Source organism: Chinchilla lanigera, unplaced genomic scaffold (genome assembly GCF_000276665.1).
Source record: "Chinchilla lanigera isolate Chin_1 unplaced genomic scaffold, ChiLan1.0 scaffold00013, whole genome shotgun sequence".
Classification (NCBI taxonomy): domain Eukaryota; kingdom Metazoa; phylum Chordata; class Mammalia; order Rodentia; family Chinchillidae; genus Chinchilla; species Chinchilla lanigera.
Window position 1 is genome coordinate 31003408 of NW_004955414.1, and position 15206 is coordinate 31018613.

At 38.4% G+C, this 15206-nt stretch overlaps 1 protein-coding gene across 26 annotated transcripts in view; it reads right to left on the reverse strand.

Moving 5' to 3' along the window:
• Positions 1 to 15206, reverse strand: part of Sox6 (SRY (sex determining region Y)-box 6) — a 566848-nt gene that overhangs the window by 37782 nt on the left and 513860 nt on the right. For all 26 annotated transcript variants that reach the window (XM_013511918.1, XM_013511927.1, XM_013511917.1 and 23 more), the window contains one exon: positions 8000 to 8108. In XM_013511918.1, the coding sequence (XP_013367372.1) occupies positions 8000 to 8108 (109 nt within the window). The remainder of the gene's footprint in view (positions 1 to 7999; positions 8109 to 15206) is intronic.

Consider the following 15206-nt stretch of genomic DNA (forward strand, 5'->3'; position numbering starts at 1 on the left):
GCTGGATCTCTGATTGAGCTAAAATAAGCCTAGAGTTAGATAATCAGAGAGAAGAAGATGTGGTCAAGAGAATAACGCAAATAGACACAGAGACAACAAAGCACACAAGAAGCTCCAGGAGGGAAGATTTTTTTATCTTTGTATATTATATATAATGTATATAATATGTATAAAATATTGTATATTTTTTATCTTTTTAATTTTTTTATTTTTGTCTTTCTTATCTCTGTGTTCTAACTGTCTTTTAATTCTAACTCCGTTACTAACTCCTGAAGAATGCAATGTAGTCTAATTATTTAAAAACAGCCTTGGGGCTGGGGATTTAGCTCAGCAGCAAAAGCGCCTGCCTGGCAAGCGCAAGGTCATGAGTTCGGTTCCCGGTACCGGAGAAAAACCTAAATAAATAAATAAATAAATAAATAAATAAAAACAGCCTTTTCTCTCATTCTCACACAGTGTTACGTACATGGGAGACAACCCGCAAATGAGAACTGATTGAACGTGTGGATAACACTGAAGGCTGTGAGGTCTTGAGTAGGGACAGATTCTGGTTGGAAAGACATGGTTCCTCACAGTGGAGATTCATTTCACAGAGAACCACCTTTAAAAAGTATAAAAATAGACAGCAGGTAGTAGGTACAAGCGGAATAAAATGAGACAAAGAATCTGGAAGGAGATGCTCAAATTTAAGAATATTTTGGCTAAATGAAAAATAAGATAGGATGTCATTAACAAGAACAAGGATCGGCTAGGTAGGTGTGGGTCTTTGGAACAAGCTAGAAAAAGGTGTTAGAACTTCAAGGGTGAAGGAGGCAAAAAAGGTTGATCTTGACACCAATTCCAGCTTTAACCATAAATAATTTAAACAGCACTTAGAATTGCTTGATATCCTTTCAATCCAAGCCACCTAAGTTTAGGCTGAATTCTATAGTCTGCACTTGGAAAGTCAAGGGGATTGTGTTGCCAGTATGAGAGGATTCTGGGGCAGGGACCTGGACTAAGTTGACATTTCAAGAGCTACATAGTCCAAACACAACAGACAGAGACCTCTGTCAGCCGGGGTTTATCTTAGTGTGTTGGTTTATGTGAAGCAGACAAACCTACTGCTGACTAAGCGAAGACTAACTTTATAGTCCCACTGGGAACATACAGTAGCTGTTCTTAGGTCTCATTTTCATGGAAAATGGTATTAATCTATGTCATTCAGTTTCTATAGAGAATTTGGCGTGAACTTCTGTGTGATTTCAGTAACAGAAGAGATAGGCATTTCTTCCTTAAGCAGAAGAAAGAAAAGTCGATCCTTTTTGGTGATAATTGTAGGCACTGCCATTGACCCGCTTTGGAAAATGCAACCCTGTGAGAAAGTAGCTACTGGGCAGGGGTAGGCTCCTCACTAAGGAAGGCTGGGTCTTTCATTGAGCTATCAAGCCTAAGCAACTATGATAAGCAGGTTGAGTTCTCTTTATGGAGTATAAGGGGATGGAGTTATACAAGAAACTTGACATTTCACTCTCTTGCCCCATCAGGAATATCCATCACTGGGAGAGTTCAATGGAAATTGTTTTCTACCAACATTAAAAGTTATTTGGGAGCTTTTAAGACACAGCAAATATATTTCTTTAAGAGAAGTTTATTTGCTTGTTTAAAAGCACTGCACTTTATATATAGTGCTGATATAAACTGGTACACAGGATCCTCTAAAACTGTTTATATCCACAGTAAAATACATTTTTGTGATACTCATACAACAGAGTTAGTCCAGAGGCAAGGACTTTGTGAACTCTGCTTATCTACCAGCCCATGTGTCTGTTACTTATCTTTACCACATTTTAGGCCTCCCTTGCTACTTATCAGGGTCTCCAATCCTGGCCTACTGATTCCGTAGAGATTCCTTTGCCTGTATGCTTACCCAGAGTGCATGGGCACCCTGCTTTAAGCGGTCACAGAAGGCCAGATCTGTATGCCTATATCACAGCTCTGACTCATGCTTCCTCTGATCTACCTGGGCCTTTTCTTTTCAAATATATAATTCCTTCTCTTTTATTCTTGGTACTTGCTGTAGTGGCTGAATACCTTCTTAGGTAAAGGCATATATCTGTAATAAATGTATTTATGTAGAAGACTGCATGGTCCCCAATAGATACTTTGTGCATTCTAGTTGCCTTAAAGGTGAATCAGTTCAATTATGACAGTCAAATTAAAGAATTTTAAAAAAACTGTCAACTACAAACTATCTAGATCAACTTTCTCAGTCATAGATTAGGAAAAAAATATGAGTTATCTAGGATGGAGCACTAGAATCTAAGTCTTTAATCCTTAAGCAAATATGTGAAGGGAAAAAAGGGTGTGATAATGAAATGATAGGTTTTATTCTGTCAGAGTCTCGAAGTCAAATGAGAGTAAATGAATAGAAATTACAAAGAATCAGAGACAAAGCTACGTAAGTTGTTAACAAAGAACTAGAAGACTTAGAGTAAGTATCTCAAGATGAAGTCAGTTTCCTGTCAGACTCTTAAAGCATTTGAACAGAAGTGGAATGATGGCCCACTTGTCAGGGATGTGAGAAGGGATTGCTTGGCTGTAGACTTCATGAGCTTCCTTCTTTATTTCAAATCTGAGAATCTAAGTGTTGCAACGTGAAGTGTGCTGTATTCTGTTGGGCTTGAACTGGTGACCTTTACATTCCAGAGTACAAGCAGTTATAGCATTTAAATCCCACCCCAGATTAGGCTACAGTTTACCTCTGCTACATTGAATGAGTCATGTGTCATGGAATCAATCTTCCTTCTCTACCAGGAGTAAGAATCCAGGGAGGGCGAGGAGAATAAGAAAATCTGCAAAAATGTCCAAGCGTATGGATCAAAAGGGAAGCAGGATTTTAAAGAAACAACTTGCATATTAAATGGTGCAGAGGGGGGAAAAAAAGCATTGCAGTCTCTGCTATTTGTCCATAAGCACAGAGCTTAAGCTAACAACAATAAAGCTACCCTGAGCTATAAACCTTAAGGAATTAGAGGTTCACAAAAAGGAGGAAGAGGAGGAGGAGAAATGAAGAGAAAGAGAAGGAGGAGCAAGAGGAAGGAGGGAAGGAAAAAGATGGAGAAGGAAAAGAAGAAAAGGAGAAAGAGAATGCAAAGGAGGAAGAGAAGGAGAAGAAGGAGGAAGAGGAGGAAGAGGAAGATTATTTCAGAAGGGTAAGGCCAGCTTGGCTGGCATCCAGCTTGCAAATTCAGTATACATCCATAAAACCTTTCTAAACAAATCTTATATGTAACAATAGTCCTAAGCAGGAGTATCTTTGGTGCATATATCCATTTCCTTACAAATCAGTGCAAGTTTTTAATACATGGCATACGGGAACACTGGTCCAGTTCCAATCCAGGGTCCAAAGCTCTGCCAAAAACAATCACTTTCAGAGTTCATCCTTCAATGATAAACTCATATTTCACTATTCCTCACATCAAAATGTGGTGCAGCCTTGCTGTGAGGCTGGGACAAAAGAATTGAAAGTGAAAATTTTAAAACGTCTTTACAAGAATGTTTTCTTCTGCAGGTAGAACAGTATGAAACCCTATGTTTAAGAGAAAACCCCCGTGTAAGAGAGAGGTGGGGGAAATAAACGAGATGGAAAGAATATATTTTAAAATGCCGAGTCACAGCTGTTGTTGCTGGAGAGAAGAAAGTCAGCAAGGAGAATAGCAGGGAACTGTCTGGGAAAGATAACTGGGAAATACTGCTGGAGAGATGTTTTCATTAATAAACAAGAAAGCTCAAAGAACGAGAAATCTCAATTCAGCAAGTGGTACAAATATATCCTCTAAGCTATTACTCTACTTTTTAATATCTAAAAAAAACCCAATTAAATGGAACTTATTCTTATAAGAAATACACTCAATGTTTTATGAAGACCCTAAAACAATCTTGGGTTTGGAAGAAACCTAAGAGATAATGCAATCCGACATGTCCCTTTCCAAAGATAAACTTAAGTCCATAGGCATTAGTTAGTCATTTCTTTACAGTCGTTTACCAGAGGGGCTTTAATCCTGATCTCCCAAGAACCATACCAGAACCCGTTTCATGATATTATGCAACCTTGCTGTCTGGAGAACTGGGGTCAGAATTGCACTCTGGCTGAAGCAGAACAAGGAGAGGGGAAATGCCATACAGGAAATCCACAAGTTCAACAGCTGTTCGTCATTATTAATGCATGGTGACAGACTCAACTAATCAAGCCCTCCCTTCCTTATACGGCCTACATGTAAGCTAACAAATTGTGTGCACTCAATACATGTTAAGTCTTGAACCACTTCAAAGTATAACAAGACCTTAACCATGTTCCCTAAGTCCCCAGCACCAATGAATTTGTAGTTTTATAAATATCATGGTGAACAAGAACTGCTGTCTTGTCACATTCAAGCCAAATAACAGCTGGACTTTAAAAATAAAATTTTGAAGGCATTTGCCTTTTATATTTTTAATTTCTGTTTTCCTTGCTTATGGTTTTGTCATTTGATTTTGATGAGTGGTTAATACACATGCACAGCTGCCTCTTTCGGTGACCTTTTCTCTGCTGCCTCCCTGCCTGGGCTATGAAACAGGTCTGTAAGTTGCTTAGTAAGTCATACTGTCGTCTTCGCGCTGGCAGACATTTTCCTGGGAAGCCTGGCAGGCGCAGGGCCTCATCTCCTGGGCTGACTTTTTTGTTCACTTCACAAGCCCCACAGGAGGGCGGGGCAGAAGTGGTGGGAGGACACAGTCACTAAAAATCACTGTTCCAAAGCTAGGGGCCTCGGAGATGATCACACATGGATGGAGGGCGAGCACCTCCTGCATTAGAGGCACAGAACTGACCTGTCAGCTGAGCTTCCTTAGAGAGCGCTCACTCTGAATTTCCTGCAGATCACAATAAAGCACTGTTCTCTCTGCACTTCTTCTCAATGATGGTCATGAATGGATGTATGCACAGATTTCCCTTTTGATCTCCCGGCTTCCCTCACTAGACTCTAAGTTCGAAGAGGCCAGGGACACCTCTGCTTTGTTTCCCATATTTACCCAGGGTCTGGTTCAGTGGCTGGCTCAGGCTAGGTATGTGGGAAATGTTGGTTGTTTTGTTGGACCACAGACTTAGTGAAGGGGCAAATACATTTTTTTTTTTTTTTTTTATTATTCTGATTCTTTGGTCCCTTGTTGGTTTTCCCGCTAAGGGAAATATGAAGGAATAAAGTAGAGAAAGTGTGTATACTTGTTATCTACTCTGCTTTTAGCATGAACTGGAAAACTCCAGCAGGCTTTGCAATCAGCTCACACTTGAACGAATGCCAGGAAATAGCCTGAAGTCAGCAGAAGGCTGCTCCCCATCCCAGCAGTCCTCACAAAAGCAGTATGCTGCCTTGGGCATTAGAGCAGGTAACTTGACTCCATTCATGAACTCAGTCCCCCAGAAGCACATGAGGTCTCAATGGCTACTCTGGGCAAGCTTCTGAAGGGAGGTTTTCACACGCTCTTTAAGCTCCTGAGCCACTACAGCCCTTCTCCCGTTACACTCATCAGGCCCTGCTGCTATGTGTGACTCAGTAACCCGAGAGCAGCGGCGTGGTATGACCTGCTATATTTAGGGAGAGGAAATGGGCCACACTGAGGAAGGTCACAAGGAGTTTGCTCAGAAAAGTAAGTGAAGATGCCATATATTTATCAGTGTATAGACAAGGGTGCAGGTTGAAAATTGAGCTGGGTATCAAATCTCAACTTTATCCTTACTAGCTATATGACTTTTAGCAAGTTATTTAATTGTTCTGTGCCTCACTTTTCTCAACTATAAAATGGAAAATATAAAATACCTTTTTCAGAAGCTGTCTAGAGATTAAGCGAGAAAATATGTGTTCAAAACACCCAGTCTGTGGCATATGAGAGCTTGATAAATATTTGCTTAAAATATAACTAAGAAAATACATTTAGAGCTAGACAATGTGGGTATTCGTAGGGTTAGACCTAGATAATTTGGGTAATCTGGGTATTGAATGGACTAGTCAAAGATATTTCTATAAAATGTTTCCCTACAGTAAAATTCTAAACTTTTTCCTTTTAAAATAGCAATTTAAGACTATTAACATATCAAGCACATGAGACTGTCAACTTGATTATCAGTATTACTGAGAGGCAACCAATTACATTTATAACTAATCTGCAGTTAAAAAACAAAATGAAGGGCTAGGGATATAACTCAGCAGCACAAGTGCCTGTCTGGCAAGCTAAAGGTCCTGAGTTTGACTCCCAGTTCCAAAAAAAAAAAAAAAATAATAATAATAATAATAATAAAGGACAAATGTCAGAGTAAGAAAAGCCTGTTAAAGGTAAGGTGATGGAGCCCTAGAATTCCTAGTTTATAGCCAGATATGAGAATGAATACTCCACAATAATGAAAAAATACTTATTTCATTCTCTTTGGTCAAAGATTTTGGTGCTCCATGTACAACCTTCCAAAACAATTGAGATGGGCCAGACCTGAAACACCTCCTCACAGACTTTCAGGCCTGCTGTCATGTCTGTGCTGCAGACACATGGCTGACTGTGCAAAGCCCAACATTTAAGCTTCCTGGGTCCCTGGAATGAAGCATCCCAACCCTCACCCCTGGAAAACCTGTACTTCTAAGTGCCTGTGAAAATATCAATGCATTCTTGGTGCATGTATACTCTTCAGGGAAGACAGCAAAGATGGTTCTGGTTTTGAGTCCTGTATCCCTTTCTATTCAGCTTCTCTCTCCTCTCCTCGCTTCCTTCTCCATTCCTTCCTCTGTCTCTCTGTCTCTTTTTGCCTCTTTCTATTTCTCTCTGTATCTCTGTCTCTGTGTCTGTCTGTGTATCTCTCTCTCCACACACACACACACACACACACATCAGAATTCATTTTAGTACCTTGTCCCCAAGACTATCATCGAACATTAGATTGTTCTCCTGCTATGAGAAACCAGCATTCTGGAAACTCTCTGAGGCACTTCCTAACTTCTGACACTACCCATCTCCTAGTACTCATGCCCCAGATTTCTGAACTGCCTGGGAAGAACCAGTTCAGACACAGCTATGAAATGTCTTCACGTGTTTTCAAGGGATTAGGGTCCCAGAAGAAATCCTGCTAGTAACGGAGACACTAGTAAGACTCTTCCACTCAACCTAAAAAAGGATTTTAGCAGGGACCCAAGATGGGTAAAGTATCACATTACTATGTAGAGAACAAATTAATCTTCCCTGACTGGTGGGACAGATTCTGCCAAGAAACAGCTAACAGGAAAACCAGCCCTTACTCTGTGATGACACAGTAAATAACCAGGCAATGTTACTACTGAAGTGCTGACCTAACCCATAAATTGTACCCAGCCTCTGGGGAGCAATTTCTGCTGATGTGCTGCTTGTGCATTTAAGACAAACAAACAAGAAAGGAAAAGAAGCGCACAGGCTTTGATAGTGCTGTGGGTAAACTTCTGAAGTAAGGCAGCTCTTTCCACCTAGACTTTCAGCGAACTTCAAAGTTAGTAGTGGCCAGGCATAAGCTAGGCCTCTCCCAAGCACCTAGTAAGTTTGTGCAAAACCTGCTGGAAACCATGAGTTAGTCCCCAAAATGGTTGTATTGAACCTAGGAATCACTTGATTTGGAATTTGAAAAACAAAAATTCCTTCTTGTGTCTCCTTTTATTTTCTTTAACAAGAACCCGCTGAGGTAAATGCAGCACAGAATTCTTTGGCTCGTTGGAATGCAGAGGGTCCTTTTATTTTAAAATTTTCAAATGGCACCCTGAAGTACCCGGATGACTATGTGTGTGGTAGCATGTGATCTAGTTGCTTCTCAAAGTCTTCAACTATAATGGATGCTGAAGACCATCCCCTTAGCTTTGCCCAGAAAATCTGCTGGTGACCTCCCCAAAAAGGCCCCAGTGATCCCACATCTAACTCAGACATGCTTTCAGAAACACACAGCACAGCAGAGCAGCCACAGAAAACCACTCACCCTCTGCATCTTCTGGCCGAGTAAGGTCGATGACACCCGGGCCCAGCTTTGCATCTTCACTTGACTTTCCTGTTAACTGGGGCACCAAATTCTCAAAGCGCGTTCTTTCCTAGAGGAAGGAATAATCAGAGGCTTATTCTAGCTTCCAAAGCAGCCACTTTTTCCTAGCAGTTTTGATCTTGCTTAATGGGCAAAATGTGGATCTGTAAACGTCATTTTTGACCCACTTGGCCTCTGAAAATCTTTCAGAAAGATTCTGCCAAAGCCTGATTGTGGCACTGAGAGCATTTAGACCATAGAACCTGTTGGGGAAGGAGCTCCGCAGTAGACCTGCCAGAGTCGCTCAGCACTTCTCTCTTTTGAATTGGATCTAGAAATCTAAAAGGAATGCAAAAGAGTCAAAAGCGCAAAAATGTGAAAGAGCAGTTCCCCGTTAAAATAATACTACTAAACTTAATGGAAGACAATTGTTCCCATTTAGCGATAATAGCTTGCATTGTTTTTACTGGGAAAAAAATACAAATTAAAATGTTACGCATCAGGATTTCAAACATATTTTAAAGCAGGTAAACTAGATGATGGTACTTTTTTCTTTTTTTTTAACTGTGAGGTCTGGGAACTAACAGAGACTTTTTCTCCTACGCAGCCATGGATTAGGAAAGTTAACCACCCCAGCTGGTTAAGAGGGAAACCCAGAAACACGCTGCTTGTTCACTAGTTCTCCTCGGAGCAGGAGTCTGAGGCATCACAGTGGCTGGAGCACAGCTGCTCTCTGGATCAGTAGCAGAGGGTTCATGGGCCATCATTAACATGGTGTTCTTGTCTGCAGAAACCCAGCACGTGTCCCCCGGCCCCCCCATTTCTTGCTACTCTCCAGACTCAAACTTGGCTTTGTGTTATGCTTATGAATGAATGAAACCTTGTTGTTCATTACTATGAAACAATATTAAATGTCATGTCAGCTTGAATTTACAGACATGAAATAGCAGCTTCCAGCTCCGGGAATGGTTTCTGCATGTTATACTTAATGCATTATGCAGCAGTAGAGTGCTGATTGCTGTTCAGTCTATTGTTCAATGACCTAGTTCTGTACTGAGCATGTTCAGCAATAGATGGAAATACTCTGAGTGTTCTCTTCTGTAAGATGTTTAGAAACTTGGAAATATTCTTAAAGAGCAAACATACAATTACTTGATAGAGGCTGTGCCTCATTTGTACAGTCTCACTACATTTGTGCTTTCTAATATGATTATTTTTGAATATCATTATATTTCTATAATTAATTCCCATCAGTCAAATTGTGCAGCAAGTCTTCCAGTTCCCCTTCATCATGGAATATGTTGAAATCTGTGTTGGAAGAAAACACAGCATCAACCTTGCTTTAATCTAGCACCATTTCTGCGAAAGATCTGCAACCAAAATTATAATCATGTATTTCCCCAACTGGGTTATACTAACTCGTTTCAATAATAGTGCGTAGGGAAACCTCTCAAATACGACACTGATACAAGACAGGATGAAATGAAAACCAAATCAAGGGTGGTTCTCTAATATCTTCTTATGTAAAAACTGCTGCCCAAGAACAAATTAACCCAGATGCAGGACACAACAAACAGCAACCACAAGCTGTGTGGGAGCTTCACACATTGTCAGGGAAAGAACAGCTGCTTTTAATCAGCCAATTTCTATTTTTGAGTAGCATTTTTGGTTGTCGCGATGTAAGGAGAAAGAATTAAAGTGAAGATGAGTAGTACCAGGGGAAGCAAAATATTCAACCTTTGTTTTATCATATTGTTTCACGTTTCAATTATTTGCATGTGAATGCTTTCCCTGTGTTAAATGCAAAAGGAGTTTTGATGTGACACCTGCAATCTCCTTGGAAGAACAACCTTTAACTGTATTTTCATGGGGGGAAAACAACTTTCTCTGACAATCAACAGACCAAGCTACCTATCAATATGCATATTTCAAGTATCTTTCTAGTCATTCATTCTCTTTGATTTTACTGGAAAATATTCTCAGTAAAAAAAAAAATAAAGTTCCTGAAAGAATATCAATATTTTGACAAGGAAGGAGAAGAGGGAAAATTACATGCCATGGTTTGTAAAATCCTAAGACAACAAAGCTTACATGATGATAATATCTTTTCTTTTATAAAAATGAAGTGCACTCACAATTCAGTAGTATCAGCTTGTTTTTAATCATAACAAAAAACATTCAGAACATTCAACAACACATTCACAGTGTCTTTGAAGTCATACATTTTCTGACTTCATTGAAAAAAAATTCTTCTGCAAAGATACTTTCTCTATAAAATATCAATATTTTGACAGAGTAGAAGAAAAGGAAGAAGATCCCATGAAATACTCGTTAGGTAGGCAGAAAATAAATCCATGATAAAATTTATTTGGGGCATTGGGTTGCATTTTAAATTTGATGATATTAAGCACTGTGTTTGAGATTAAAGAAGGACCCTGCAAAGCCATGCCCTTTCATATAAATTTCTACCTAGTCTCCCAGAAGATTTCCTTCTTTTCTTCAAAGAATAGCTCAGAATATTTATTTGCCAGCCACATAATCATAAGATAAGAGGGTCTGATGTGTACAGGTTAGGTCTGGGCAGCGGAGCTAAGCAAAGCCAGTGAGGTTGAACGTGAGCCTACTAAAGACAGGATGAGGATGCGGCACAAAGAAAAATGTGAGGGTGCTTCAATTCCAAGAAGCTTAAACTTCTGGCCATGAAATGCCAATGGGTAGGCCTCTATATGGAACAAATATAGACAATGGGGGGCAAGTTTTTAAATCCAAATCTCACCCTCCCTACACACACACAGAGAGAGAGAGAGAGAGAGAGAGAGAGAGAGAGAGAGAGAGAGAGAGAATTAGCCCTCACAAAGCACATAGCTCTCAAGAAAGACATTTTGGAAATCTAAGTGAAATATCTCCATGCTATTTAATCCCCCCCCACCTGAAAAATTCCCCAGTTATCACGCTGACAGTGGAGTGTGCATTTTCCATGCGGCGATGTGATCAGACACTTACTTATGCATTGTCAGTCACAAACACGCAGGCAACATAAAAGTTATTGAAAAAAATTAAAGTCAGCTCTGCTGTGTTGTAGGACTGTTGGCTCTCTAAGTGCTTTGAAATGATGATGTATGAGGTAGATGTTGCATATTAAATAAAGATATTTAAATGATAAAGCCCCCTTTAGTGAGAGCTGATGAATGTTAAATGTTACAAGCCACAAGATGGTAGCATCCATCATTTCACATATTATCAGAGTCAATGACGGGGCAGACGCACTGATGACAGATAGACTGCTGCATTATTATCCCTTATTTCCAGAGTCACTGAACAAACCATTCAACTCCCAGGCATTATTTTTAACTTTGCATTAAATTAGCAGCTTTCCCCCCACCTTCCTATGGCAAGATTGATCAATTACATCTTTGCATCAGTGGAGAGATAGAATGGATTTGGGATAACTAAAAGACCAGAGGTTAGTTTTCATCTAGGAAAAAAAAAATCAACTTCGTACTGGCAACAAATATGAAATTGTGATCTGGGGAAAGAAGAGCAATGAAACAGTAAGCACACAATAATGGCTTTTCTTTGCACTCAGATAAAAGCTGAATTTTTGATGTGCACAGTATATTTTAATAAAATTTTATATACTATGTTTTATACACTTATTGGCTATTCCATAATAATGTGTGTGCTAACAGTAAAATTGCTCTTAAATTTATGTGTGTTATTTATACATTCCCACGTAACAATGCTTTTTGTTGTAAAAAATATTCTGTTTATTAATGTAACTTTACAACCACTGCATCCAAGATCCGTGGTAAATTAATGACATTTTTATTATTTTATAGTGTCATTAAATTTTTACTGATCACTCCATCAAACAGAGGCAGTAAAGGCCATAATGTAAACTGGGACACTTAGATCAGGCAGCAGGAAGACATTCCATATAGTCTGAAGAAAACTGCTAGCAATAAATGATATTTATATCATCTTTAAGCATGAGAGAATACTTGGATAAGTTTGGCAAAACTGTTTCAGTAGTAGAGTGGATTGTGTACTTAAATAACAGTTTGCTTGGTAGTGAGACAAGCCTTTTTCAAACCCTATGCTAGATAACTGATTGCAGCCATCTTCTCAAAAACAACACATACAAGTTAATGATGTGCTGGGCACCTTTCCTTTGGATTACCAAAACTGACCAGCCTATATCATAGCTCGAATTCTTTCAGAAGATCCCCTTTTCTATGGGCTGAAGGGGGAAATGATACATGCTGAGGGAACCTTTTTGTTTGTTGCTTTACAAATACATTTTATTTAAGTAGCCATGTCTAGACAACAATGTGTTGTGCTTTATTCCGGTGGTCTAAATGAGAGGCACTTTAGCAACCTTCACTCAAAAGCTCATTTGTAGAGGATGTCTGAATATCAGGTCATTGTAGCAGCCATGCAGCATACAACTAGAGTGCTATCACCTATATGGTAGTTAAAAGAGTATGAAAAATAATTATCCTGTGTTATTTTCATATGTAAAATACATTATAATTAGGATTCTCCTTATATTGACTCTCTTAAATAAACTTAAATGTGTGTTATTAACTAATTGCTGAACATTCTACTTATGCATATATAAGATAGTAAATAGAAAATTCTACGCTCGTATAATCATGGATTTAGAAGCACCTATCTTCTATATGGGGAATCTGGTATGATTCTTTTTTAAGTAAATAAGAATTTTGTTGTTATATGCCCCAACACACCTTTAAATATTAAAGACACCTAAAAATCTTTTCAATTGGTAATGATAGGGAATTTTGCAGGAAAGATGACTATTGCAGCCCTATCAATCATGTTTGTGTATATGTTTATGCATGTGTGTGTGTGTGTGTGTGTGTGTGTGTGTGTGTGTGTATTCCTAAAGCAGAACTTCCTAAGAGAAATGAAAAACATGTATATTATGAATAGAAATTATCTAAAGCCACCGATATTCTGAGATACAGTCTATCCTCAAATTTTCATCAGTGTTTAATCTAGTAAGTACTTGCTGAATAAAGTCTTAGTTTTTTCATCCCAGCTTTAAGTTTCTCTCTTCTGGACCTATCCACTTCAATATTTTAGTGGATCTCTAACCCAGGTAAATGCTTCCCTAAACTAAAAGCAAAGTAAAAAAACACAAATACAACTTTATTTTGAAATGTGTTCTGCTTTATAAGCCAAGCATTCATCATAGGCAATGTCTTCTTTTGCCAGTGCTTTGTAAATATATTCAAAGATGCAGGTATTTACCTTCAGAAATTTACTTTTCAGAAATTTACCTTCAGAAATTTAACTTGGAAGGTATTTACCTTCCAAGTCAAAACTCTTACTTAAGTTATGTGATTATATGCATTTTATTTTACTTTTTAAAATTGCTTATTTCCCGTTTCTGTATAATATTTAAGTTGTATACCTGGATTTCCTTGTTTTGTTTATTATGCTCAAAGAGATATCACCAATACAGGGAGGAGTGTTGAGTCTAAGCATCTGTTTTACAAACTTGACAACATACACGTGTAATCCACCACTCTGGGAAGCAGAGGCAGGATAACTGAACGTTTGATCCCAGTCTGGGCAACTGAAAGAGACCCTGTCTCAAAATAAAAAATAAAAAAAGGCTGGGGATGTAGCTCAGTGAAAAGGCCCTTTGTTCAGTCCCTACCATGAAAACAAACAAAAGCAAACAGCAAATCTTCTTTTACAGTGTATCTTGCCATGATGTGATTCTCAACAGATATTATTTATCCACATATTGTAGTTTCTCTTTTATCGACAACAAATTCTATAACTTAATTACCCTTTATTTTATATCCTTTATTATACATTTAATATTTAATGAAGGATCAAAAATATAGGTCTTACACTGGAAAATAATCATCTATACTCTTTAAAAGGTGATTCTTTTTTAAGGAAGTTATTTTAGAAGCAGTGGGATTTACTTTCATAGTGACATTTTGATGGTTCCAGAGTCAGTAATCATGATAATAAAGGCTTTGGCTGGGAGAGATGAAGTTCATTACTAAACCTCATTGTTAAATAACATTTTGTCAGCTAAAACTATTCATTTGTCTATCCTCTAGCACATCCTTAACACCAAAATTATGCTATGGACTCATGACTTAGTTAAGGTCTAAGTTTTTCAAGTATATTTGACCCCATAGGGCAAACACACGTATTGGAATACATGTAGGAAAGAGTGCCACTTACCGATCAGCTGCTAGGACAAACGTCTTTCTAAAGAGCATTCCTTTTAACCTCAAATTAATGCCGAAAGGAAATTACTACTATTGTTATCAATCTTACATTAAAAAAAGACTCAAAAATACTTTTAAATGATATCTTAGGCATCATTTAACTAGAATTTAGGTAAGTGTTTTGCTGAGGTGAATTTAAAATCACAACTCTAGAGTTTAATTACTATATCATCTATCTGAACTATTCTCTCATCTGTAAAGTGGAACAGAAAATGCTCATGCCACAGGGCTGTACTGATTAGGTATGATTAAATGAAGGATTACATGAGCAAGTGCTTTGTAAAAAACAAAGCAATTCTTAAAGTACTCACTTCTGTTCTGATGCTATTTAGTATTTCAAAGCTAAACGCTAAGGAAGACCGTGTCTTATTCTAAACAGCAGTAGCTCTTCTCCTGCATAAACAACAGAACTATAGAACGAAAGATGCATTCCTTTCTATCTTGGCTGCTAAGCATCTCGGGATTAAATTTAGATCCCAACCCTAGTAACCATGTACCAGGTAGACCTTGTAATTGTCTACTTTTAAACCCTCAAATGTTCTCCACCACCTGTATGGCACATACTTCCCTGTAGAGTTTATACAACCTGTTATTTGGCTCCTGCTCCCCTTTATCAGCTCCATGTCCTACTCATTCCAGTTTATTTCTCTGTTCCAATAAAATGGACCTTCTCAGAGTTTCCTGAATATGACATTCCCTAGCCCTGTGTGTTTCCATATACTGTTCTGTCTACCTAGAAATCTCTTCTCCTCCTGATGACATCATAATTAGTCCTCTCCAGCCTAATTAAAGCATTTCTTCTTGACAAATTCTTTTGTTGATTTTTTCCACTAATCTCAGAGGGAAATCTATCCCTCCCTCTTTTATTCCATTATCACATCATATTTATA